This window comes from Mugil cephalus, chromosome 18 (genome assembly GCF_022458985.1).
Source record: "Mugil cephalus isolate CIBA_MC_2020 chromosome 18, CIBA_Mcephalus_1.1, whole genome shotgun sequence".
Lineage (NCBI taxonomy): Eukaryota > Metazoa > Chordata > Actinopteri > Mugiliformes > Mugilidae > Mugil > Mugil cephalus.
The window spans coordinates 3137924-3162788 of record NC_061787.1 but is presented as its reverse complement, the minus strand read 5'-3'; the positions used below and the strand labels follow the sequence as shown (position 1 = coordinate 3162788).

Here is a 24865-nt window from a genome sequence, read left to right as displayed (position 1 = left end):
ACTCATTAAAGATCACTAAACCCTGTTAGAGCTCCATGGAACCTCATCAGAGATTACTAGAACGTTCCCAAACTGTCAGTATGAACCAGGTAGTACCTCTCTCTCGATGATGGGCCCGTCTCCATTGATGGAGTTGGCGTTGAGCTGGATCCACAGGTAGGTCGCCCCGACTGCCGTCAGCTGAGGAGGGGCGATCGGTACCGGAGGCTCTGAGAACCAACACATCTGGAATCAGTCTCACACAGAAAACCACACACACTGCTGATCTCTAAACGAGGGAGGACGGAGTTAACGAGTTAATTAATATTCGTGACCTTCGGCGAATCACGGCAGACGTGGATTCTATTACCAAGAACCCTCGGTGGAGCTGCTCCACTTCCTCTTGACCCACTTCACCGAGCACATTAGCGAGGGTACGTTTGCAGCGATGCTCATCGGGGTCGGTCGCGTTCAAAGGTGACAACAACAAACACCTGCTCACCTGTAACTGTCTTTAGCCCTTCACTGGGCTCTCACTGAAACACCTGGACATTACACTAGAGTGTCATCGTGGGACACAAGAAAACTGTTTTACTTCACTCAAATGTTTCAAATCTTTTCCTTTAGACAGATGAATGAGTTTCCTATATCTGGTTCTTTGTCCTTCAGTGGTTAAAACATCAGAGCTGATCCAAACACTTGGCAGCATAATCACATTAGACAACATTAGGAGACTTCTTCTCCTTCGTGGTTCCTAATAAATCCGTTGTGCTCAGAGTTTGTGCGGAGTTGAACCTCGTAGACCACGTTCGTGGTAGAAGCAGCCGAGTTCCTTGTGTGTCTCAGAGCAGCACGGCACGATGGAAAAACTCGAGAAAAACTGATGAAAGAACCGAACTCAGCGAGCACCTGTGTGTTAGCGGCGGGGTTAGCACATCGTTTTTTACTCCGGAGTGATTCATCTTCACGGAAACACAGACGCTTGCCGTCTTTAAACGGCACACTGACTCCATAACGAGGTTCTCCTTTAACCCCAACAGCCCGACACGCTGCAGTAACGAGGAGCTTTAATAACGAGGGGCTTTAATAACGAGGAGCTCTGCTACTGGTCAGGTCAACTTGAGATCAAACAGGACTGAATGTGGCCCCAAACTAAAATAAGTCCCCCCCATCTACAAAAGGGTAGATCCACCATGTTTATGTCGACCTCCCCGTTACCCGTTACTCACGTTTCACGGTGAGGTCGGCGTAGGAGGACACGCCCACGCCGCGCTCTGATTGGGCGATGCAGCGGTAGCGTCCCGAGTCGCCTTTGGTCGTGTTGTCGACGTCGAAGATTGCCACGTAGCGCCGGGGGTTTATCGGCTTGGTTTCCTTGACAACGGCATGGCGACCTCCCATCCCCTGGCAACCACAGACACAGTGAGCATCACCCCGTGGAGGAGGAGGAGGAGGAAGAACAGGAGGAAGAGAGGGAAGTGGAGGAAGAAGAGAAGAAAAGGAGGGTGAGGAGGAGTAGGAGGAGGTACCTGGAGGTAGAGGAGGTGGCCGGGCTGAGGTCGTCCGTTGATGGTGCAGTGAAAAGCTGCCGTCTGTCCCGCGTTCACATCCACGCCTTTGATGTGCAGGAAGTGGGGCGTGGCCACTGGGGACACAACAACACAGAGGTCAGGGGTCAGGGGTCGCACGCTGATGATGTCACCACCACCCCTGAACTCCAGAGCCAGACATCAAAACATTCTGATCCAGTAACAAGATGGATGTGTGTCTGTGTGTTCAGTGTTTGTGTGTCTGTGTGTTTGCGCTCTTACTGTTTGTGTGTTTTGTGTGTACATAACAGAGGAGAAATGTGGGTCTTGGGGCGAGCAGGTAGATAAACAGACGGTCGGATCAAAGTCCATGATAATCAATTTATATTTTAACGAGCTCCCCTGCCTCCACACACACGAAAATAACACACACATACAAGCACCCACACTATAACACACACTATAACACACACACACACACACACACACACTATAACACACACGATGACCTTGATTCTAGATGCCAGTTCAACTTTTAACATTGTTATCCAATTAAGCAACCAAACCTCGTTAACCACTTAGGAGCCTGTTCTACAAGGGTCTGTGTGTGTGTGTGTGTGTGTGTGTGTGTGTGTGTGTGTGTGTGTGTTGTGTACTTACTGCACTGGTGTCCCTGCAGGGTGATGTCCTTAATCGCCAGAACTCCTCTCTGACCAGTGCTGACCGCCTCAAACACCACCTGACACACAGATCAATCAATCAATCAATCAATCAATCAATCAATCAATGAAAATGTTCTTTTACAACAACACAACTGTCCAGAGAACTGTCCACAGACATGAGGACGGATAAAACAAGATTAAAAACCTGATTAAAAACAATAACAACCAACATCTCAAACTGGGTTAAAAGCCAAAGAGAAAAAAAATGTGTTTTAAGAGAGGATTAAAAAAAAAAAGAAGAAGTGAGTCAGATAGAAACTGTGGCATGAGGCCACGGACACATTTAAAAACAGATAAAAGAATTTAGAAGAAGTTAATGCGGAAACAAGTGAGCCAGTGAAGAACCAGCTGTGGTCTGGATACGCCCAACATAGAAACCATAAAGATAAAACAGTGTAAACGTGTTGTGATCAAAGCAGCGACTCAGATCTCAAAGTGATAGAAAGAAATAAAATGGTTTGGACGGTTTCTGAGGAAATGTTAATTTAAAGGCTCCAGATCAACTTCACATAAAAGAACAAACATATATTATTATTATTATTTATCACCAGCCGAGCTTTAATCTGGTGATAAACATGGTCTGAATACATTAGGTTTCAGCGTATAGATCTAGTTCTAGCGTATAGATGTGTTTCCGACGTATAGATCTGGTTCCGGTGTACAGATGTGGTTCTGGTGATAGATCTGGTTCTAGCATATAGATGTGGTTCCAACGTATAGATCTGGATCTGGTGTATAGATCTAGTTCTGATGTATAGATCTGGTTCCAGCATATAGATGGGGTTTCGACGTATAGATCTGGTTCTGGTGTATAGATCTAGTTCTGATGTATAGATCTGGTTCTGGTGTATAGATCTAGTTCTGATGTATAGATCTGGTTCTAGCATATAGATGTGGTTCTGACATATAGATCTGGTTCTGACGTATAGATCTGGTTCCGGTGTACAGATGTGGTTCTGGTGATAGATCTGGTTCTAGCATATAGATGTGGTTCCGACGTATAGATCTGGTTCTGACGTATAGATGTGGTTCCGGTGTACAGATGTGGTTCTGGTGTATAGAAGTTCTGGTGTATAGATCTGATTCGTCCTGGTTTTGGTTTGGACTGGTAACCTGACCTGTGTCTTTGGAGCCAGAACCTGAGACGAGATTCATTCATTCGTTTCCATTCTCGTATTGGAGGCCGGCCGAGGCTGAGAGAGGAACTCCAGACGTCTCCTCTCCCCAGCAACACATTCCCTCCCACACCAGATACATAATCCCTCCAGTGAGTTCTACCCTGAGGTCTTGGGCTGCCCCATGCCTGGTAAACCTCCAAAGGGAGATTCCAACAAGATGCCTGAACCACCTCAGCTGGACCCTTTCAATGCCAAAGAGCAGAATCTCAACCTTCAGATCCCGTCCGTGAATACTATGGAGGTTACTGGGGACAAGGGACCTCACCAGCACTGGACTTTAAGCCTTTAGGACACGTTGTCGGTTTGTCTCTTTCTAAATAAACGTATCAAGACGTTTCTGGTCCAGGTTTGTTTCTCTTTTCTGTCTCCTCATTTTCTCTCTTTCTTCCCTCTCTCTCGTTAACTCTAATGAGGAGGATGGGTTGTTGCCGTGGTGATGCCTGCTGCTAATTAGTGATGCCTGCTGTGATGATGAAACAAGGCAAAACACCTGAGTGTGTTACAGTATGAGTCGCCTTCATTCGCCCATCTGGTCTCATCTGGTCTAACCTGGTCTAACCTGGTCTAACCTGACCTCACCTGGTCTCATCTAGTCCCACCTGGATCATGTTGTATTAACAGAAGGAATAAATAAGACAAAACACCTGTGCAGAATGTTACCTGATAGTGATTGGGCCAGAAGGTTGACACTGCAAGCTCCACCCCCTTCCAGTCGTGGTAGGCGGGGCCTGAAGAGTTAAACACTGGAACCCCCAGAGGACTGTTGTTCTCTGCAGGAAATACACACACTGTCAACACACCGGGAAGCTCCGCCTTCATTCACCGGCAAGACTCCGCCTTTATTCATGAATTCTTTCACTTTAAAGCTCCGCCTTCATTGATCTGAGAGCTCCACCCCTCTCAGGTGGAGATTTTGCATACCTTTGATGTAGACATTGAGCGTAGCGGGTGTGGCGCCCTCGCGGCCTCCTGCGTGGTAGAACAGGAAGCTGACGCAGTGCGTGTCGTTCTCTTTGAGCGGCGGCAGCATCAGCTGAGCGCGCTGGTCGCCATAGCGACCTGATGTGTTCACAAACAGGAAGGAGGAGCCTGCAAACAGTACGTAGATAAAAATAGACAAGGCAATTAAACAGGTGACCCTTAACGACCAACAGGTGACCCTTAACGACCAACAGGTGACCTTAACAACCAGCAGGTGACCCTTAACGACCAACAGGTGACCTTAACAACCAGCGCCTGACCCTTAACGACCAACAGGTGACCTTAACAACCAGCGCGTGACCCTTAATGACCATCAGGTGACTCTTAACGACCAACAGGTGACCTTAACAACCAGGGGGTGAACCTTAATGACCATCAGGTGACTCTTAACGACCAACAGGTGACCTTAACAACCAGCGCCTGACCCTTAATGACCATCAGGTGACTCTTAACGACCAACAGGTGACCTTAACAACCAGCGCGTGACCCTTAATGACGATCAGGTGACTCTTAACGACCAACAGGTGACCTTAACAACCAGGGGGTGAACCTTAATGACCATCAGGTGACTCTTAACGACCAACAGGTGACCTTAACAACCAGCGGGTGTACCTTAATGACCATCAGGTGACTCTTAACGACCAACAGGTGACCATAACGACCAGTGGGTGAACCTTAATGACCATCATGTGACCTTAACAACCAGCAGGTGACCCTTAACAACCAACAGGTGACCTTAACAACCACGGGTGACCCTTAACAACCAACAGGTGACTCATGACAACTGAGAGGTGACCTTAATGACCAATATGTGACCCTTTACAACCAACAGGTGGCCATTAATGACAAATATGTGACCCGACCAACAGGTGACTCTAACAACCAAAAAGTGACCTTAACGACCAACAGGTGACTTTTAACAATCAACGGGTGACCATCAATGACAAACAGATGACCCTTAACGACCTACAGGTGACATTAACGACCAACAAGTGACCTTAACGGCCGACAGGTGGAGGAATCACAGAATTGAAATGCTCTGGTGAGAAGTGAAGACGTCTTTCAGTCTAAAACAAACAGGACATGAAACGATCTTGACTTTTAAACAGATCAGATCAATTCTTCCATTTGAGATTTTAGTTTGATTCTATTTCCAGGCCACGAGTGTTTGAACGCGTGTGTGTGTGTCACAGATCAATGGACCTTGAGAAGAATCGATTAGAAAAACAAGAGGTTTAATCACGGCAGAGAGGACGAGAGGACGAGCGAGGACAATAGACACTGATGAGGAGAGAGAGAGAACAAAAGCACTGATGAGTTCATTCTCAGCTTTAAATGAGAACGTTTTTCTCCCTGATGAACGTTTGTCTCTTCCTCAGTGATACAGGAACCGAGGCTGAATGAAGACGAGACGGATCAATAACACGGAGGAAATAGCAAAAACTAAAACCTCTGAGGGCATTTAGTTTTTCTTTGGTTCATTTTCATGTTGGTTTTTTATTTATTTGTTTTTATTTAGTTTTATTTATCGATATATTATTTACTTCTGTTTATATTTTTGGTTTGTCTTATTTTCTTACTTTTTTAATTGTATCATTTTTATCATTTGTGTTCTACATTTATATTTAAAGTTTCTCGTTTCTCGTAAAGCAGCTTCCTGCTCCATGTTTCCGACCATTGTTCCGTGTTCTTAGCGTGTCAACATCAACGTGTGTGTGTCTTTCCACCTGTTTCCTTGGCAACCAAGTTGCAGAGCAACCAGCCCATCGTTAGCACCCAGCTAACAGTTCCCCTGGTTTCTAGTCTTTGTGCTATGCTAACACTGCTATGCTAACAGCTGCTGTTAGCGGGAAGGACACACACGCACACGCAATAACAACAACAACACAGAGTAGTGTCATGTTCAAAGACTGAATCTGCTTCATGTCGACACGCTGGTAAACCCTTTAACACAACAATTAACACACACACACACACACACACACACACACACACACACACACACACACACACACACACAAACACACAAACTCTCTCGCCCTTTTGCCGTTCACCTGCAGCTGTTTTCAAATTCACTTTAAAGCCAGTGTGTGTGTGTGTGATCTGTGTGTGTGTGTGCATGTGTTTGTGTGTGTGTGTTAAAATTCCAAACTATTTGTAAACAACACACACACACACAAACACACACTCGCACACACGCACACAGAGTAAAAGTGGTTTTGACCTCCAGGTCTCTTTGACACAGAAAGGCATTGTGGGAGTTATCACACAACAGACAGACAGACTGTGTGTGTGTGTGCGTGTATGTGTGTGTGTTGTGTTGTGTTGTTGTGTATGTGTTTGCTGTGTACAGCTGGCAGTGAGCTGATAACAGGCCTATTAGAAATATTAATATACCCTGAACCCCACAGAGACACACAACAACACACACTAACAGAGACACGCAACAACACACACTAACAGAGACACGCAACAACACACACTAACAGAGACACACAACAACACACACTAAGAGACACACAACAACACACACTAACAGAGACACACACCAAAGGACTCTGTGTGTGTGTGTGTGTTTCTGTTAGTGTGTATCCATGTTGGTGTGTATTATGGTGTGTTATTGTGTGTGGTATTGTGTGTTAGTGTGTGTTTCCCTCTGGTCGTCCATGTTTGGAGTAAATCAATTAAAAGCTGGAGACTTTAAACCAGAGCTGCTAAAGTTGCTCCTCCTCTCTCCTCTGTTACTAGTCATGGAGCTCTGTGCTACTCCTCTGTAGCACGTTAGCTGCATGTTAGCTGCATGTTAGCTGCATGTTAGCTGCACGTTAGCTGCATGCTAACCCTCCTCCCTCCTCCGTAGTCTTGGTGTCATCAACCATTCTCCAACCGTGTTCTACGGAGGCTGCAGTCAGATGGATGTTTATCCCTCCACATGAGCTGGTTCTGGTTCTAGTTCTGATCTAGTCCTGGTTCTAGTTCTGATCTAGCTCTGGTTCTAGTTCTTCCTGTTAACAGGAGTTTTTCCTTCGTGCTGCTCTGGAGGCTCCAGGAGGCTCCAGGTTTTATAAAGAGTCTTGAGACAGCTACGTGTTGTTATTGACGCTATAGAAATAAAACTGAACTGATGCTATGAGGTCACATGACTGGAGTCTGACTTGTTTAATAAGTGATTATTGATCCAGTCATCAAGTCTCTGCTGAGAGGAGGAGGAGGAGGAGGAGGAGGAAGAGGAGGAAGAGGAGGAGGAAGAAGAGGAGGAAGATAAGGAGGAGGAGAAGGAGGTGGAGGAAGATAAGGAAGAGGAGGAGGAGGAAGAGGAAGAAGAGGAGGAAGATAAGGAAGAGGAGGAGGAGGAGGAAGAGGAGGAGGAGGAGGAAGATAAGGAGGAGGAGGAGGAAGAGGAAGAAGAGGAGGAAGATAAGGAGGAGGAGGAGGAAGAAGAGGAGGAAGAGGAGGAAGATAAGGAAGAGGAGGAGGAGGAGGAAGAGGAGGAGGAGGAGGAAGATAAGGAGGAGGAGGAGGAAGAAGAGGAGGAGGAGGAGGAAGAAGAGGAGGAAGATAAGGAGGAGGAGGAGGTGTGTGATTGTAATAAGTCTCTCTGTAATAAACGTCTCATTGGAAACAAAGAAGGAAACGTCCTCCCCCTCCTCACCCCCTCCTCCATAAATCACATCCTTTACTCCTCTATTTATCTCCTCCTCTCCTCACTCTTTCCACCGCCCCCTTCCTCCTCCTCCTCTTCCTCCCCCCATAAATCAGACAGTAACCACCTCCTCTTTTTTGTTTCCACCTCCCCACTCCTCCCCCATAAATCAGACAGTATCCTCCTCCTCCTCCCTCCTCTTCTCTTTTACTCCTTTCCTCCTCCCCCCCTCCTCCTCCCCCATAAATCAGACAGTAACCTCCTCCTCTCTGTGTGTCCTCGCTCAGCCTGTCTCTCGCGTGATTGGCTCAGTGATTTAGGAGCACATCGCCCTCATTCTCCCTCCTGCCCTCCTCCCCCCCCCCCCCCCCCCCCCCCCACCCCAGGTCCAGAGTGAGCGCGCTCAACGACCAACCGGATAAAAACAAACTCACACTGGTCTCGACCTAACGAGCCCTCTGATTGGAGCGCAGCTGACCAATCAGAGGGCTTCCCTCGTTAGCGTTAAAGCCTCTACTGCCACCGCCTGGCCGTTAGCCTAATAACGGCGACAACGTGATGCTAGTCGTTAGCTATTGTTAGCCTAATAGCATAGCTGCCTACTGCTACAAAACAAGTATAATGAGCTGTTGAGATGTTCTCATATGACTTAGGCTATCGTGCTATCAGGCTAACGACAGCGTCTACAAACATGGCCGCCATTAGTGGCCTGGGTAACCAAAGACTGAATTGTTGGTTTAAAACCCAAAATGCCAGAGCACTGCTGATTCTTCGGGTTTCTCCACCGTGAAGCTTCTTTCCTCAGTTCTGCATCGTTTTAAAATGTTTTTTTTTATTAACTGCTGATTGACAGTTTTGTAACAAAAAAAAAAAAAAACGTACAGACTGCACACAACCGGCTAACAACCAGTCCACCCACACTGAAAGAACTAATCTTCATCCTTTCGGGTCCAGTCTCAGCATCTCTGTAGTCATTTCACATCCCTGCGTGTTTTTCTCAGAGGAAGGTTTTAAATGGACCGGGTCCGGGTACCTGCGGGGATCCAGGGGTTGCTGGACGGCCGGTCCCTGGTGTCTCCCTGCTCCCAGTCGAAGTCGTCGTCTTTGGACTGGACCAGTGGACAGTCTGGAGACTGGGTGGACAGACAGGCTGCGAGACAGACAGAGAGACAGAGGGACAAGATGTTAAAACACATACATAAAGTGATCAACACTTAAAGGGTTAAACTCTCAGTTGGTCGGTCTGTGAAGTGTTGAAAGGGTTTAAGAGATTTATGTAGAAAAATAAAAAAAATGAATCAGTTCAGTTTTTAGAGCAGTTACTTGGACGTGATAATTTTTGTCCACCAAGGTCACAAGAGAGTAGGACATGTTTTCAGTGTCTTGCTGATCTATTAGAATTATTTTTTGAATATCAAACTTTGTGTAGAGAAGAGACTATTAAAAAAAAAAAGAAAGGAAAACATACAGATAAAATGATGGACAGGTGAAGAGGAAAATGCCAAGGTGGCTAATGCTAAGGTGGCTAATGCTAAGGCGGCTAATGCTAAGGCGGCTAATGCTCATACAGCTGTGATAACAGCGAATCAATATTCAGATCAATAACTCAGTGATAGCTTGTAAACGTGGAGCGTTGTTCCAGTTCATTACTGTTTCCCAGCATGCTCTCTGGTCACACACACAGACACACACACTAATTAAACACACACGCACACACTAATTAAACACACACACACTAATTAAACACACACACACTGCACAATGGAAGGAAACACACACACATTAAACACACACACAGACTAATTAAACAGAAACACAACTCTGAGCTGTGTTAGCTCATCAACAGATACCAGACACAATCTGTTTAATTTGCATCTATACAACACACTGAGTGTGTGTGTCTCTGTGTGTGTGTGTGTGTGTGTGTGTTTAATGTGCCTTCTGTTACAAACAGAGAGAATGAGCCTTCCAGCTATTTAATGTCAACACTTCCAGATCTCTCACACACACACATTATAACGCACACACACACACACACACACACACACACTTTCTCTCTCCCGGAGGAAAACACACAAAAAAGCAATCTCAGCCTCGATCGCCCGACACTGAATTGTAGAGAGAGAGCTGTGTGTGTGTTATAATGTGTGTGTGTGTGTGTGTGTGTGTTATAATGTGTGTGTGTGTGTGTTATAATGTGTGTGTGTGTGTGTTCTCGTCTACTCTAGAGAAAACCAGCGTCGCAATTCACAGAAATAAAAATGTTACAAGCACCAACGATACTACTACTACGACAAATACTAATACTGCTACTACTACTACGACAAATACTAATACTGCTACTGTTACGACAAATACTAATACAGCTACTACTACTACTACGACAAATACTGATACTGCTACTACTACGACTACAAACGCTAATACTGCTACTACTACTATGACAAATACTAATGCTGCTATGACTATGACAAATACTAATACTGCTAATACCACGACTAATACTAATACTGCTACTACTACGACAAATACTAATACTGCTACTACTAGTATAAATACTAATACTGCTACTACTACCACGACAAATACTTATACTTCTAATACCATGACAAATACTAATACTGCTACTACTACTACAAATACTAATACTGCTAATAATGCTAATATTGCTGCTAATGTTCATATTGCTGCTAATCCTAATACAGCTATTATTACACTAATACTGTTATTAATCCTAATACCGCTACTAATGCTAATACTGCTCTACAGCTACTGCTATTACTGCTCAAGGTCATGCAACAGCCAGGTCTGATCCAGATCTGATCCAGGTCTGATCCAGATCTGATCCAGGTCTGATCCAGGTCTGATCCAGGTCTGAACCCAGGCGGGGGCTGTCTGTTTTACTATGGAGGGAGCTCCACACCGATGGACACACAAACAAAAACGCAAGACCACACCAGCAGCAGCCTGAACCGTTGATACAAGGCAGGATGGATCCATGCTTTCATGCTGTTTACTCCAGATTCTGACCCTGACATCTGAATGTAGCAGCTGAAATCGAGACTCGTCAGACCAGACAACGTTTTTCCAGTCCTCTATTGTCCAGTGTTGTTGAGCCTGTGTGAACTGTAGTCTCAGTTTCCTGTTCTTAGCTGACAGGAGTGGCCCCCGGTGTGGTCTTCTGCTGCTGTAGCCCATCTTCTTGTGTGTTCAGAGATGGTATTCTGCATTCCTTTGGATGGAACCAGTGGTTATTTGAGTTACTGTTGCCTTTCTATCATCTCCAACCAGTCTGCCCATTCTCCTCTGACCTCTCACATCAACAACTGCTGTTCACTGGATATTTCCTCTTTTTCAGACCGTTCTCTGTTAAACCCTAGAGATGGTTGTGAGTTAAAACCACAGTAGATCAGCAGTTTCTGAAACACTCAGACCAACAACCAAACCACATTTAAAATCACTTAAATCTCCTTTCTTCCTCATTCTGATGCTCAGTTTGAACTTCAGTAACTTGTCTTGATCACCTCTACATGAATAAATGCATTGAAATGCAGCCATGTGATCGGCTGATTACATACTTGTGTTAACAAGCAATTGAATAGGTGTACCTAATAAAGCGGCAAATGAGTGTATACCCATATTAAACTTAATGTGCTGCAAAGTTAACATTTTGGCCCATGACCCTCCCCCAGATTTAGTATTTAACTGAGGAATAAAGAGTATTTAGTTGTTTTTAACTGAGGTCATTTCCTGGAAATAAACTTAAATCACTGGAGTGAACTGGAGGAGGGAGACGAGGGCATTTCTCTCCCAGAGACGCTGACTGAACAGAAAACACTGACCAGAGGAAACCAGGTCTAGGAAGGACCTCCTCTCCTCCTCACTCCTCCTCCTCCTCCTCCTCCTCCTGCTCTGTAGAAGGAGGAGGAGGAGGAGTGAGGAGGAGACGCCACCACAACAGCAGTAATTAATCATCATGGGCAGCCATTGATCGCCTCCTCTCAGCCATCAAGAGCTCCCACTGCTCCTCCTCTAACCCTCCAGGAGGAGACAGAGGAGGTGGAGTTGTTGTTGGTCTGATAACATTTAGCTGAAGTGTTGGTGGGCCACTCTGTCTCCTCCTCCTCCTTCTCCTCCTCTCTGAAGTATGTGAGGGTGAATGAAACCATCTGGTCCTGATTAGAGAAAATGACTCGTCTGTGGTTTTTTCTCTATGAGACTCCTCTGCCTCCTCCTCCTCCTCCCCCTCCACCTCTGTCTCCTCCCCCTCTGTCTCCACCTCTGTCTCCACCTCTGTCTCCTCCTCTGTCTCCTCCTCCTCCTCCTCTGTCTCCACCTCTGTCTCTGTCCTCGGCTCCAGGACCGTAAAACCCAGACAGACCAGAAACTGGACTGGTTTCCACAGAGAAGACAGTTCTAGATCAGATCGGGTCAGGCTCCTTCAGTCCCTGGTCCTCCTGGTCCTCCTGGTACTCCTGGTCCTCCTGGTCCTCCTGGTCTGGATGGTCTGGATGGTGAACAGAGTCTAGTTGTTCAGGATCAGCCTTCAGAGTTTCAGCTGCAGAATCTTAATGAGGCTGAAAACAACCGGTCTGTGTTCTTGTGGTTCATGACCCCCTCTGACGACCAGACCGGACTGGGCCTGACCAGATGGGACCAGATGGGACCAGACCAGACCACACCGTCACAGACCGGACTGGGCCTGACCAGACTGGGCCGACCAAGGCTACCAGACAGACCACACCGTCACAGACCGGACTGGACCAGACCAGACCAGACCAGACCACACCATCATAGACCAGACCAGACCAGACCACACCATCATAGACCAGACCAGACCAGACCACATCATCACAGACCAGACGGGACCAGACCAGACCAGACCAGACCACATCATCACAGACCAGACGGGACCAGACCAGACCAGACCAGACCACATCATCACAGACCGGACTGGACCAAACCAGACTGGCCCTGACCAGACAGGACCAGACCATCACAATCAACCGTCCTGTGTTCCTCTGGTCCATGATCCAAAATCTGAAGACCAGACCATCACAGACCGGACTGGACTGGGCCAAAGGGGGTCAGTACCAGGGTCAGAGGGTCCCTTTGAGACGCCCCAGCTGGAGCAGCAGACACAATAGACCAGATTAACATAATCCAGATTATGATCTTAGAGATGAAATTTAAACCTGAAGGAAGATGAGGAGATTACCACCGCCCCCCCCTCACCCCCCATCTGTCACTCTGCTACTGACCCAGGACCTGGTTCTGCCAGAACCTCATCCCCTTAACCCTGAACGGACAACCCCACATTAGCATCCAACCAACTTAATGTAGGTCATTTAAAAAGTTTCGATACCAGCGCCGATACCAGTACCCTTAATACGATACCGATGTGAACTCTATTCCTCATTCTAACGACTTTTTACACCAACACATTTTAAAAGTGCTCAAATTACTGAATAAATTTGCTTTATTTACTGAATAACTGAACAAACACGTACAGCAGAGTGTTATCAGGGCTGTGTAAGTTTCAACATCACAACCACAAACCAGTATCTTCCAACATCAGACACCCGTCAGTCCTCCTCCTCTTACGAGTCGATAACTAGGTCAAAGTTAGCATTAGCATAGCAACGGCTGCCGTCTACAACACACTGAAAACTATTTACTTAACAATGACTGTTTTAACACACAAAGCATGAGCACATTTAGCCCGGTGCGGTTTCTACACTACGGTGGCTACGCAGCCCTGCAGTGATGTAGTCGACGCTGTTCAGGAATGTACTGAGGAATGAACTGAATCCAAACAACCATCCACACAAACACACACATGAGAGCCGGCCCTCAGAGGTTCCACCTCCACCTGGAGGACAGAGGACGTCTTCCTCTGAAGACGGCAACGTCCAAATCCGAGCCAGAGGAGACAGATGGTCTGAGAGAGGAGTAAATCTATGACAGACTGAGCAGAGGAGTCTGAACTTCTACATAAACAGATTCGACAGCAGCATAAAGATAAAACTATAACAGCGATGCACAATAAAACACAATCTTATTCAATAAAACACACAACAGCAGCACAGAGAAGAATGGAACTGGTCCAATATTTAAAACAGTAACTCAGGACACATCCAGACTGGACTCTGTGGCGACGGTGGCAGGAATGAGGACACTGGACAAACTGCTGGACATTAAGGACAATGCCAGCCGCCCTCTGCACACTGTCCAGCGAGAGACGGCAGGACGAACAGACTCAGGAACTCCTTTGTCCCTCATGCCATAAGGAGGAAATAGGCCACAGAGGACTGTGCAATGTTTGTAATTTGTAATTTACTCTGTTAAGAGTTTATCCTTTACTGTACATTGTTTATTTCTCTTATTTCTTTTCTTTTTTTTTTATTTGTATATAGCTGCTGGAAATACAATTTCCCTGAGGGAGTCATCCCAAAGGGATCGATAAAGTCTAAATGTGCCTATAAATTTAGAATTTAACTGTATTGTATTTAGAATAAATCTAAATACAGTATAAAGGGGGTTATTGAAGGTGTGTTGGGGGTAGAAGCTGGTTTTAGTCTATTCGTTCTGGATCTGTTCTTAGAGTGGAGCGCCTCCAAAATCTCTAAACTCTATAAAGTCCACTTTTTTTTACAAATGTTTTTTGGACATAAACCAGGACCTGAACTCTAGTAACACAGCTGTGACCTCTGACCTCTGACATGTTTTCAAACCGGAGGAATTTAATGAGAATTTAAAGTTAAACCGCTGAAAGACGACATCGTGAAGTAATTTGTTTATTTTCTTTGCATTTTGTTCACTTAGATGTTTAACGTGTGTAATCTTATGAGCGAGACATTTTCCTGTGTGTCATGAACATTCAGGGAAACTGGTTCAGGTTCAGGAGGTTTTTACCGTACGTCAGACCTTGTCCACAGGAAGCAACACTTCCTGTCTTTGTCCACCCGTCAAAACGTCAAATATTTGAACCCGGTCAGTTTAAAGCTGGATGCCCCCACCCCCCCCCATTAACACACGCACCCTCCACACTCTAATGTGTGAGTTTAGCATCATGCTTAGCCATAACACTAAACAGCTGATTGGATGAGACAGGACAGGAAGAGGGAGCAGCTCCCAGCAGCCCCTGGGGCGGTGTGTGTGTGTGTGTGTGTGTGTGTGTGTGTGTGTGTGTGAGTGAAAGTGACACACACACTGACAGACAGCTGCAGCCTGTGGTGTCAGTGGTGGCATTTAGCTGGTGACACACACACACACACACACTAAAACACACTAACACACACACACTAAAACACACACACACTAAAACACACTAACACACACACACTAAAACACACACACACTAAAACACACTTTCATACACACACTAAAACACACTAACACACACTGTGACAGTGAGGATGAAACAAGATGGCAGCAAGAAAACAACAGATTCTGTTGTTGTGACGGATGGATGGTATTCAGACAGACAGGAGGAGGAGGAGGAGGAGGAGGAGGAGGGTGAAGAAGAGGAGATGGTGAAGGCGGAGGTGAAGAAGGAGAAATACCAACACACCTTTATTTAGCAGCGGAGGTGGACCAGAGTGTGCTAAGCAGTTGCTAACAGAGTTAGCATTAGCCCAGAGAGCCAAGAGACAGAGAGCTAACAGGCAAAGCTAACTAACAGAGAGCTAACGGACGGTTAACAGAGAGAGAACCAGCAGAGACCAAACTAACAGAGAGCGAGCTAACTAAAATAGAGCTAACTGAGGGCTAACAGAGAACTAAGAGAGAGCTAACAGAGAGAACGCTAACTAACAGTTAGTGCATTTACATGCACGTGAAAAAAAACAAATTATTGCCTTAATCGGACAATAACAGGAGAACTTAAGTGCATGTAAACACGTTACTCCTCATTATCCGATTGAGACGCCCAGATAATGCGATTGAATCTGAGTTTTCAATCGGATAATGCGTGTGCGCATGCTCCACCACCACAGCGCTATTATATCACGTAACAGGCCAGCCGGAAATAAGGCCATATTAACGTGGTATTAACCCGCTGAAAAGACACGTATCGCCACCTAGTGTGGAGGAGGAGAACAGTTATTCGATTTTCTTGCGCTGCATGTAAACTGGGACAAGGACTGTGGTCAGAAACTCAAATTTTGAGCATAGCTCGATTAAGCTCTGCATGTAAACGCACTGAGTGATGGGGCTAACCAAGAGAGAGCTAACTAACAGAGAGCCAACTAGAATAGAGCCAACGAAGAGCTAACTAATACATAGCTAACAGACAGTGAGACAGTGAGACAGCTAACATAGAGAGAGCTAACTATCAGAGAGCGACCAGAGAGCTAACAGAGAGCGAACATAGAGAGAGCTAACTAACATAGAGAGAGCTAACTAACATAGAGAGAGCTAACTAACATGGAGAGTGCTAACAGAGAGCTAACTAACATAGAGAGAGCTAACTAACATGGAGAGAGTTAACTAACATGGAGAGTGCTAACAGAGAGAGAGCTAACAGAGAGAGAGCTAACTAACATAGAGAGAGCTAACTAACATGGAGAGTGCTAACATAGAGAGAGCTAACTAACATAGAGAGAGCTAACTAACATAGAGAGAGCTAACTAACATGGAGAGAGCTAACTAACAGAGCTAAGTTGCCTCAGGCCAGTCATGAATAATGCAGCAGGGAGCTCAGCGCCTCCAGGTCAGAGTGTGTAGTAGTGTGTGTAGTAGTGTGTATTGGTGCGTAGTAGTGTGTATTGGTGTGTAGTAGTGTGTAGTAATGTGTCTCTATGACAGTATTAGAATAATACACTAATTAGTAATAATTACCCTGTAACATACACAGATTATCTCCTCCTCCCTCTGGGCTGTAACTCCTCCTAGCAAAGGACGAGGAGGAGGAGGAGAAGGAGAAGGAGGAGGAGGAGGGTACCTACACTACACACACACACATTATAGGCACGCACACACACACACACATGCACACACATTTATAGGCGCACACACACACACACACACACACGAAAGACTCAAAGCTCGCAGAGAATCTGACGACTTTACACAATGAATCCAACAAATGAGTGGAAGACGCCACATGAACACCAACAGAGGGAAATGTCAGGGACGACAACCCCTCACCCCCACCACCCCCCTCACCCCCACCCCCACCACCTCCTCCTCACCCCCCCACCACCACCTAGAAGGTCATCTGTAACCCCCAGCAGAGAAGGAGGGAGAGATCATTGAGCCTGCAGAGGCTGGAAAGGTCTGCTCCCCCCAGACCCACAACACCACCACACAACTCTATCTGCACATTCTACACACTACTGTAACACACACACACATACACACACACAATACAATCTACACACCAATGTAACACACACACAATACAATCTACACACCACTGTAACACACACACAGCCTTGGTTCCCGGAGACGACCAGGACCAGAAAGGACTTCATCATCCTCTATGTAGCTGGAGTATGGACGCCCCCAGAGACCGGTCCACCCCAGAGACTAAACCCCCCAGAGACCGGTCCACCCCAGAGACCAAACCCCCCAGAGACTGGTCCACCTCAGAGAGAACCCCCCCAGTCAGAACCAGAGTGATGTAGTTGATGCTGTTCAGTGCAGTGAGGAACCAACTGAAACCAAACAACCATCCACAAACTCATGGACCAACACTCTACACACTACTGCAACACACACAGTAACATGATGACCCTGGAGGTCCTGGTGATGGTGCTGGTTGTGGTTTCAGGTGGTGGTCTTGATGGGTCCAGGTGGAGCTGGAAGCTGAGAGGGAACCTAATGACGATGCTCCGCCTGCAGCTGCCCCACAGCATCCACCACTAATGCAAACCTGCTGCCAGCCAGGCCTGGGGGGGCACTTAGACTCCCACCTCCTCTTCTTCCTCTCTCTCCTCCTCCTCCTTCTCCTCCTCCTCCTCCTCTGGGGAGTGTCTGCTCTGTATCTGGGTCGGTTCCTTTATGTCTCTGCAGTGGTTTTCATTGATCACTCAAAACATTCATCATGAACCAAAGATTCAGTCACGTACCAGATAGATATCAACGAGGTTTATTAACGAGGTTTATTAACGAGTTTTATTAACGAGGTTTATCGCTACATGCTAACAACACGCTAACAACACGTCTGTTATCAACATGTAGTTTAACATCTAGGATGTGGAATTCACTTCCACTTATTTAAACTTCCTCCAATGTCATTTCTAACTTCCTGCTCTGTGAGTCCATCACCTTTTTATTTGTTTGTTTTTTTGTCTTGATTAATTTTCTTTAGTCTAACTCTTGTTTTGGGGGAGCCCCCTCTTCTGAGGGTTTATTTTGGGGTTTGCCCTTTTTAAAAAAAACTTCTATTGGTTATTGTTCCTGTACTTCCATGATTGTTGTTGTGCTTTACGTAGAGCTGTCACAATTAACTAATTAATTATTAATAATTATTGATCATTTTTAAGCCAATGAAGCATCTGCAGCAGAACGACTGTGAACGTCTCCCAGTTTGTCCAAGTAGAAGAGTTTGTCCATGAAGATGGAAGATGCTAAACAGCACGTCTGTCCTCTCCATGGGACATTTAGGGACAAAAAAAAAAACGAGGGACCAGTGGAGCCACATAAAGTGTTATCACATTCTGCAGGAAGGAGCTTTCTTGCTTCACCGAAGCACTTCCAGCTCCAAATAGCACATTAACGGAGCCGAGCATATGTTAGTTGGGGAATCTGTTAGCACTTGGGCTAATGTGGCTAACAGCTGGAGACAAACCAAAACAAAGACAAGCTGGCAATGCTGGCTGCAAATATGCGTCCACTCCTGCAACCACTGTTCACTGTGAGAGACTGTTCTCAGTTACTTTGAGTCAAACACCGTTAGTAGAGATTAAAAATGAATGTAATTTAATCGCGATTAATCGATATTAATCCACAGCAAACCTGAGACTAATCTGATAAAAAATTTGAAGTTCAAATTTTTTCTGTCTTATTTTAACATCATCCTGGATGAACAGAGGACGTTTCCAGTAAAACTGAAAACATCTAATCTCTCTCTCTCTGCGTCTTTAACCTCTCCTCACCTCGACCAATCCCGGAGGTGGTTCTTGGTTCCCGCGGTTACGCTCTGACACACATACAGCCAATCATTAATCAGAGTCTGGAGCCGCCCGAGGACACCGACACTCACTCTGACCCAAAAACCCGTCGTCCTCGCCACAAAGACGCCTCAGAGGGCGGGAGGCCGTCACGCACTGAGCACGCTCAGCTGGAAGCAGCGCTGGTGTTTACGGACGACAGCGAAAGCACCGCGGCAGGCCGAGGATTCACCTGGAGGATGATCTGGGACAGTGAACGCATCGCCATCGTCGATCAGCTGATCCGCCGATAATTATTGATTCGTTTTTAATGTTCTGGTGTCAACATTTAATTAGAAAGAAAGTACGCTTCATTTGTTTAATTAATAATTAAATGAAGAGGACTAACTAGACTAATTAAAGGGTTTTAATTAAGTGGACTAAACGCTGGTCTGGGCTCACTGAACTTCTTCTTCTTCATTTCTGTGCCAGGATGAATATTTAAGCTGCATGTGAATATTTACTGTAGTAATTTAGGTTAAATAGCAGCTCCTGGGCCTGAGGTCCCTGAAGGCATCAATGACACACATACTCCAGAGGAAACGCTCTCTGCATATCATTATCAGAAGGATTCAGATAAAATATTTATCTTCCTCTGGTCTCTCCATGCAGCAGACACGCCGACGGCTCTGCTAAACTTTCACACTTAAATATTAAACTGATATGAAAATATAATAATCGGCGTATTAGAGGAGCTTCAGCAGCACATGAACGCAACACCGTCCACCGGCCGGGGGTCTCGGAGGTCAGACCAGAACCTCCTCCCTGCACCGGCCTGGATCAGAACGAGTTTATGTCTTTAACTGTTTAAACTCTGCTGAACAAGCAGGAGGCATCTTAACACGGATTACACAGCTCACACTAACACACACACACACTAACATACACTAACACACATTAAAATGACATAATTATTTCATCTCAAGTCTCCAAAACTAAAAAAACAAAAGCATTTTGTGTTTTTTAAATGTTTAAATGCATTGAAATCTGCTATTCAAACATGACACGACATGACACACACATGCAGTTTATATATTGTGTATATGTGTGTGTGTGTGTACCTGTAGGTGTGTACCTCAATGCTCATAGCGACCACTTCAATCAGGAAGTAAACACCATAAAAATACCTCAGGTGTTGTTGTGAAACACCTTGAGTTCTGCAACAACAATGGAACATGTTGCAGAGAGAGGAAGAGGAAGAGGAGCTGGTGGAGGAGTTCACGGCCAAAGAAGAAAACCCGTGCGTCCCATTTCGTTCCCTCACTCCCTGACGGGTTGCACTATATAGTGAGCTCAATCCCAACAGCTTTCGGACTCTACACATATCATCGTTTGATGCCCGGTTAATGACGTCACTGTTGTCGCATCGTTACGTGTCAGACCCTGGTTATCCCATTATAATTTACACATTACTAAAAAAAAATAAAAAATGAAATTATGTTTCAAAAAAATGCGTCTCATTAACAGCCACTAATGCAATGCATGATGGGATATCCACCACCTGTTGAATGTCGGTCACTTTTCGCAATGCTTTATGGGAAACTGAGTGCCCTATTTAGGGCATAGAATTTGACCCTGTATAAGGGTTAGAGGACACATGATTATTGCACCATGAACAATGTTTCCTCTTCCTCTTATTCTGGTCTTTGCTGAGTTAATCTCTATATACGACCCTAGAAAGGTTCTATATACGACCCTAGAAAGGTTCTATATACGACCCTAGATAGGTTCTATATACGACCCTAGATATGTTCTATATACAACCCTAGATAGGTTCTATATACGACCCTAGATATGTTCTATATAGGGCCCTAGAAAGGTTCGATATAGGACCCTGGAAAGGTTCTATATAGGGCCCTAGATAGGTTCTATATAGGGCCACAGACAGGTTCTATATAGGGCCCTAGAAAGGTTCTATATAGGGCCCTAGATAGGTTCTATATAGGGCCACAGACAGGTTCTATATAGGGCCCTAGAAAGGTTTTATATAGGGCCCTAGATAGGTTCTATGTAGGGCCCTAGAAAGGTTCTATATAGAACCCTAGAACGGTTCTATGTAGGGCCCTAGATAGGTTCTATGTAGGGCCATAGACAGGTTCTATATAGGGCCACAGACAGGTTCTATATAGGGCCCTAGAAAGGTTCTATATAGGGCCCTAGATAGGTTCTATATAGGACCCTAGATAGGTTCTATATAGGGCCCTAGATAGGTTCTATATAGGGCCATAGATAGGTTCTATATAGGGCCATAGACAGGTTCTATATAGGGCCCTAGATAGGTTCTATATCTCTCGTTCATATATAGGGGTTAAGGGGTTTGGGGCGATTTCAGACACAGCAAACAACTTCCACATGAAACCAGAGGAGGGGGGGGTGTTTAGAGGAGCAGGAGTAGCACAGCCACCGTTAGCTTGTTTAGGAGGAATCCAAAGTCGCGCCATCCAAGTCAACATTCAGCCAAACCAGACCAGAATGAAACCACTTTACAAGGTTCCTTCTTAAAAAACAAAGAGCTCAGACGAGCTTGTGACACCAACCCCACACAGCAGAGTTCCTCTGCGTTCTGGATGACACCACATTGACTGGTTTCTGTTCTTTGTTTTCAGGATGACTGGTAACGGATGCTGGAACAATCCCACATGAGTTCATGCTCACAGATGAGTCTGGGTTCAACTCAGCAAAGGCCAGAAGAAGAAGAGGAAACGTGTCATCCTGATGTGACGCTGCCATTTTTCCAGCACACATGGAGTCCTCCACCTTCATGCACAACACATCCCACACTCTCACGTTTCTGGACAGATTCTACAACATCCTCCCAGAACCAGAGACCTTCAAAGAAACTGGTGCGTCGCAGTCTGGGACGACCATAGCGGAGGAGTTCTGGGTACGGTGGTGGAAGGTTACGGAAGAGCTTCTTCCCTCCAAGTCTTTCAAGGGAAGATGTTTAGTGATGTGGACAAGGCGTGGTGGCCACACCCAGCTGAGCACCAACATGCTGCCTAATTATCTTCCTTTCCATGTATTTTTTTCTGCTCTTTTTTTTTTTTTCGTGAGCGGACGCTTTCAGCAGCATGTTGTGTTCCTCTTAAAAACATCCTTCTGTGCATGGGAATCTGAAGAACGTTCCACAATGTAAACTATTTTATTTTTTCATGGCCAAGCAGAGATGAGTAAATATGAGAGCGCAGTGTGTAGCCGGTCGCATGAATGAAGCGTGCGCCTGTGATCTGGATCAGGCTGCAGAGCTTCGTGTCGCAGGATAAAGGAGGAGTTTTCCCATTTTGTGGTGTGTGGCTTTGCGAGTCGTGCTAAGTATCACAAAACTATTATAAAACTATTATAAAACCTGACTGGTTTGCGAAATTGCGTTTTAGCACTTGGGAAAAAAACTGCAACACACACTGACACACTAACACACACACACACACTAATACACATTAACACAATAACACACAGCATCTTCAGAGAATAATCCTGTGAATGTGATCTCAGGGATTTGGGCCACGACACTAATCAGACCGGACGTAGCTTAAACACAATAACACACACACACTAACACACGGTAACACACTACCTGCTTTGTGTGTGTGTGTATCAGTGTGTGTTAATCTTGCTGACTCTTCTTTCTAATCTCATGTCTGAGAAATAATCTGGTTAATCGAGGAAACGCTTCGCTGTCACTGAGACGCCAGAACTCCCCCTCACTCCCCCCCTCCCACCGTCACCCCTCACCACCAGACCCCCCCCGGTCCCTGACCCCGTCCCCCATACAGTCCACCATCCATAAAGGTGGATCAGCGGAGAACTGTAGTCCACCTCTATGGACCAGGTTCTGGTCCTGGATTTACCGGATGATGGTCTCCTCCGATGTGAAAGCTGTGATGTGTTCAGGGGCCGGGGGGCATTTGGATCTCTGTCACCAGACTCCTTCACAAACACAAATCCTCCTCCTCCTCCTCCTCCTCCTCCTCCTCCTCTTCGTCTTCTATCTCATCTCACGTTAAACAAAAGGAGTCTTAATCTCCTCGTTAATCCTCGCTGGGTTTGAAGGCAGCGCGTTAATCTCAGAGGCCACCGAGGCCCCTCTGGGTGGGGGGGTGTGATGGTGTCGGGGGGAAGGGGGGGGGGCCTGAGGAGGTCCTGCTCCATTAAAGAGAAGAAGAAGGGGAAGTCTCCTCGGGATAATTCTCAGCTCTGATGTGGATTTAAGGAGAGATTAAAGATTTATGCAGTTTTTAAATTACTGAAATACAAACACGGAGCTGAGACGTCCCCCCCACTCTACAAGGAGGACACGATGTCCAACAACCAGAAGACATCTGAGAAACAAAAGACGTCCGACGGAAAGAAGACGTCCTCAGATCCCTCATTCTTGTCTCTCCTGCAGACCTGAGGACGTGGACCAGGTCTCTGTCTCGTTTAAAGCTCAGAGACAAACCCACGACAAAGAGACACAACCAGTTTATGGACTGTTCTGCAGGACACAGGTGTCAAACATACGACCGATGAGTCAGAAACGGTCCTCAGAGGGTCCAACCGGGTCCCTCAGCCGGAGACGTGCTTGGTTAAATGGTTAGATGTGGACCGGAGGACGAATGAGTCCAGTTGAGGTTTAGAGACTTGAGAGGAGGAAGGAAGTAGAGGGAGGACATAATGAACTCACTGAGCTGACGAGACACAACAAAGAGCTGACTGCACCAGACCTGGACCTGAACACGCCAGGACACCAGGGACACCAGGGACGTCCTGGGCTGCTGAGTTAACAATAGAGCTCTAACAAAACTGCAAAGAGACAAAAAGACACATAGAGACATAGACACATATAGACATAGAGGCAAAGCGACAAAAAGAGACATAGGAAGGAGACATAGGAAAGGACATGGGACATAAGGACATAGGGACCCTGTGTAACAGCTGTTTGTGTCGTACGTGTTTCTACTTTTAGCTCATTAGCTTCGCTCCATCACCACATGGAGTTATTAGGGCGTGGCGGCCATCTTGGATCCAGGCCGTGGAGAGTTTCCTTTTTTCTTTGCTGATTCTAACACACTCCACAGTGGTCCATATGTGGTCCACCGTGGTCCACCGTGGTCCATATGTGGTCATAAAATACCTGGACCAACAGGCGGTGGTCTAGATGTGAACCTGGTCTCTGAAAGTCCCCCAGTTGATCCAGGACCAGGCTAAACCAGGGTAATCCAGTACAGAAACCAGGACAATCCAGTCTAAACCAGGACAGAAACCAGTCTAAACCAATCTAATCCAGTCTAAACCAGTACAGAAACCGGTCTAAACTGGTCTAAAACAGTCTAATCCAGTCTAAACCAGTACAGAAACCAGGACAATCCAGTCTAAACCAGTACAGAAACCGGTCTAAACCGGTCTAAAACAGTCTAATCCAGTCTAAACCAGTACAGAAACCAGGACAATCCAGTCTAAACCAGTACAGAAACCAGTCTAAACCAGGATAATCCAGTCTAAACTAGTACAGAAACCGGTCTAAACCAGTCTAATCCAGTCTAAACCAGTACAGAAACCAGTCTAATCCAGTCTAAACCAGTACAGGAACCAGTCTAAACCAATATAGAAACCAGTCTAAACCGGGAAAATCCTGTCTAAACCAGTTAAACCCAGTCTAAAATAGGATAATCCAGTCTAAAATAGGATAATCCGTCTA

At 45.9% G+C, this 24865-nt stretch overlaps 2 protein-coding genes across 9 annotated transcripts in view; one reads left to right on the top strand and one right to left on the bottom strand.

Moving 5' to 3' along the window:
• The window catches only part of LOC124995449, a 756577-nt gene that overhangs the window by 524152 nt on the left and 207560 nt on the right, over positions 1–24865 (top strand). The gene's annotated exons all lie outside the window — the stretch shown is intronic.
• LOC124995450 (receptor-type tyrosine-protein phosphatase mu-like) overlaps positions 1–24865 on the bottom strand; it is a 68612-nt gene that overhangs the window by 42416 nt on the left and 1331 nt on the right. For all 8 annotated transcript variants that reach the window (XM_047567816.1, XM_047567817.1, XM_047567818.1 and 5 more), the window contains exons 2-8: positions 9066–9182; positions 4330–4497; positions 4069–4178; positions 2169–2247; positions 1509–1624; positions 1209–1383; positions 97–209 (exon numbers count right to left, since the gene is read on the bottom strand). In XM_047567816.1, the coding sequence (XP_047423772.1) occupies positions 97–209; positions 1209–1383; positions 1509–1624; positions 2169–2247; positions 4069–4178; positions 4330–4497; positions 9066–9182 (878 nt within the window). The remainder of the gene's footprint in view (positions 1–96; positions 210–1208; positions 1384–1508; positions 1625–2168; positions 2248–4068; positions 4179–4329; positions 4498–9065; positions 9183–24865) is intronic.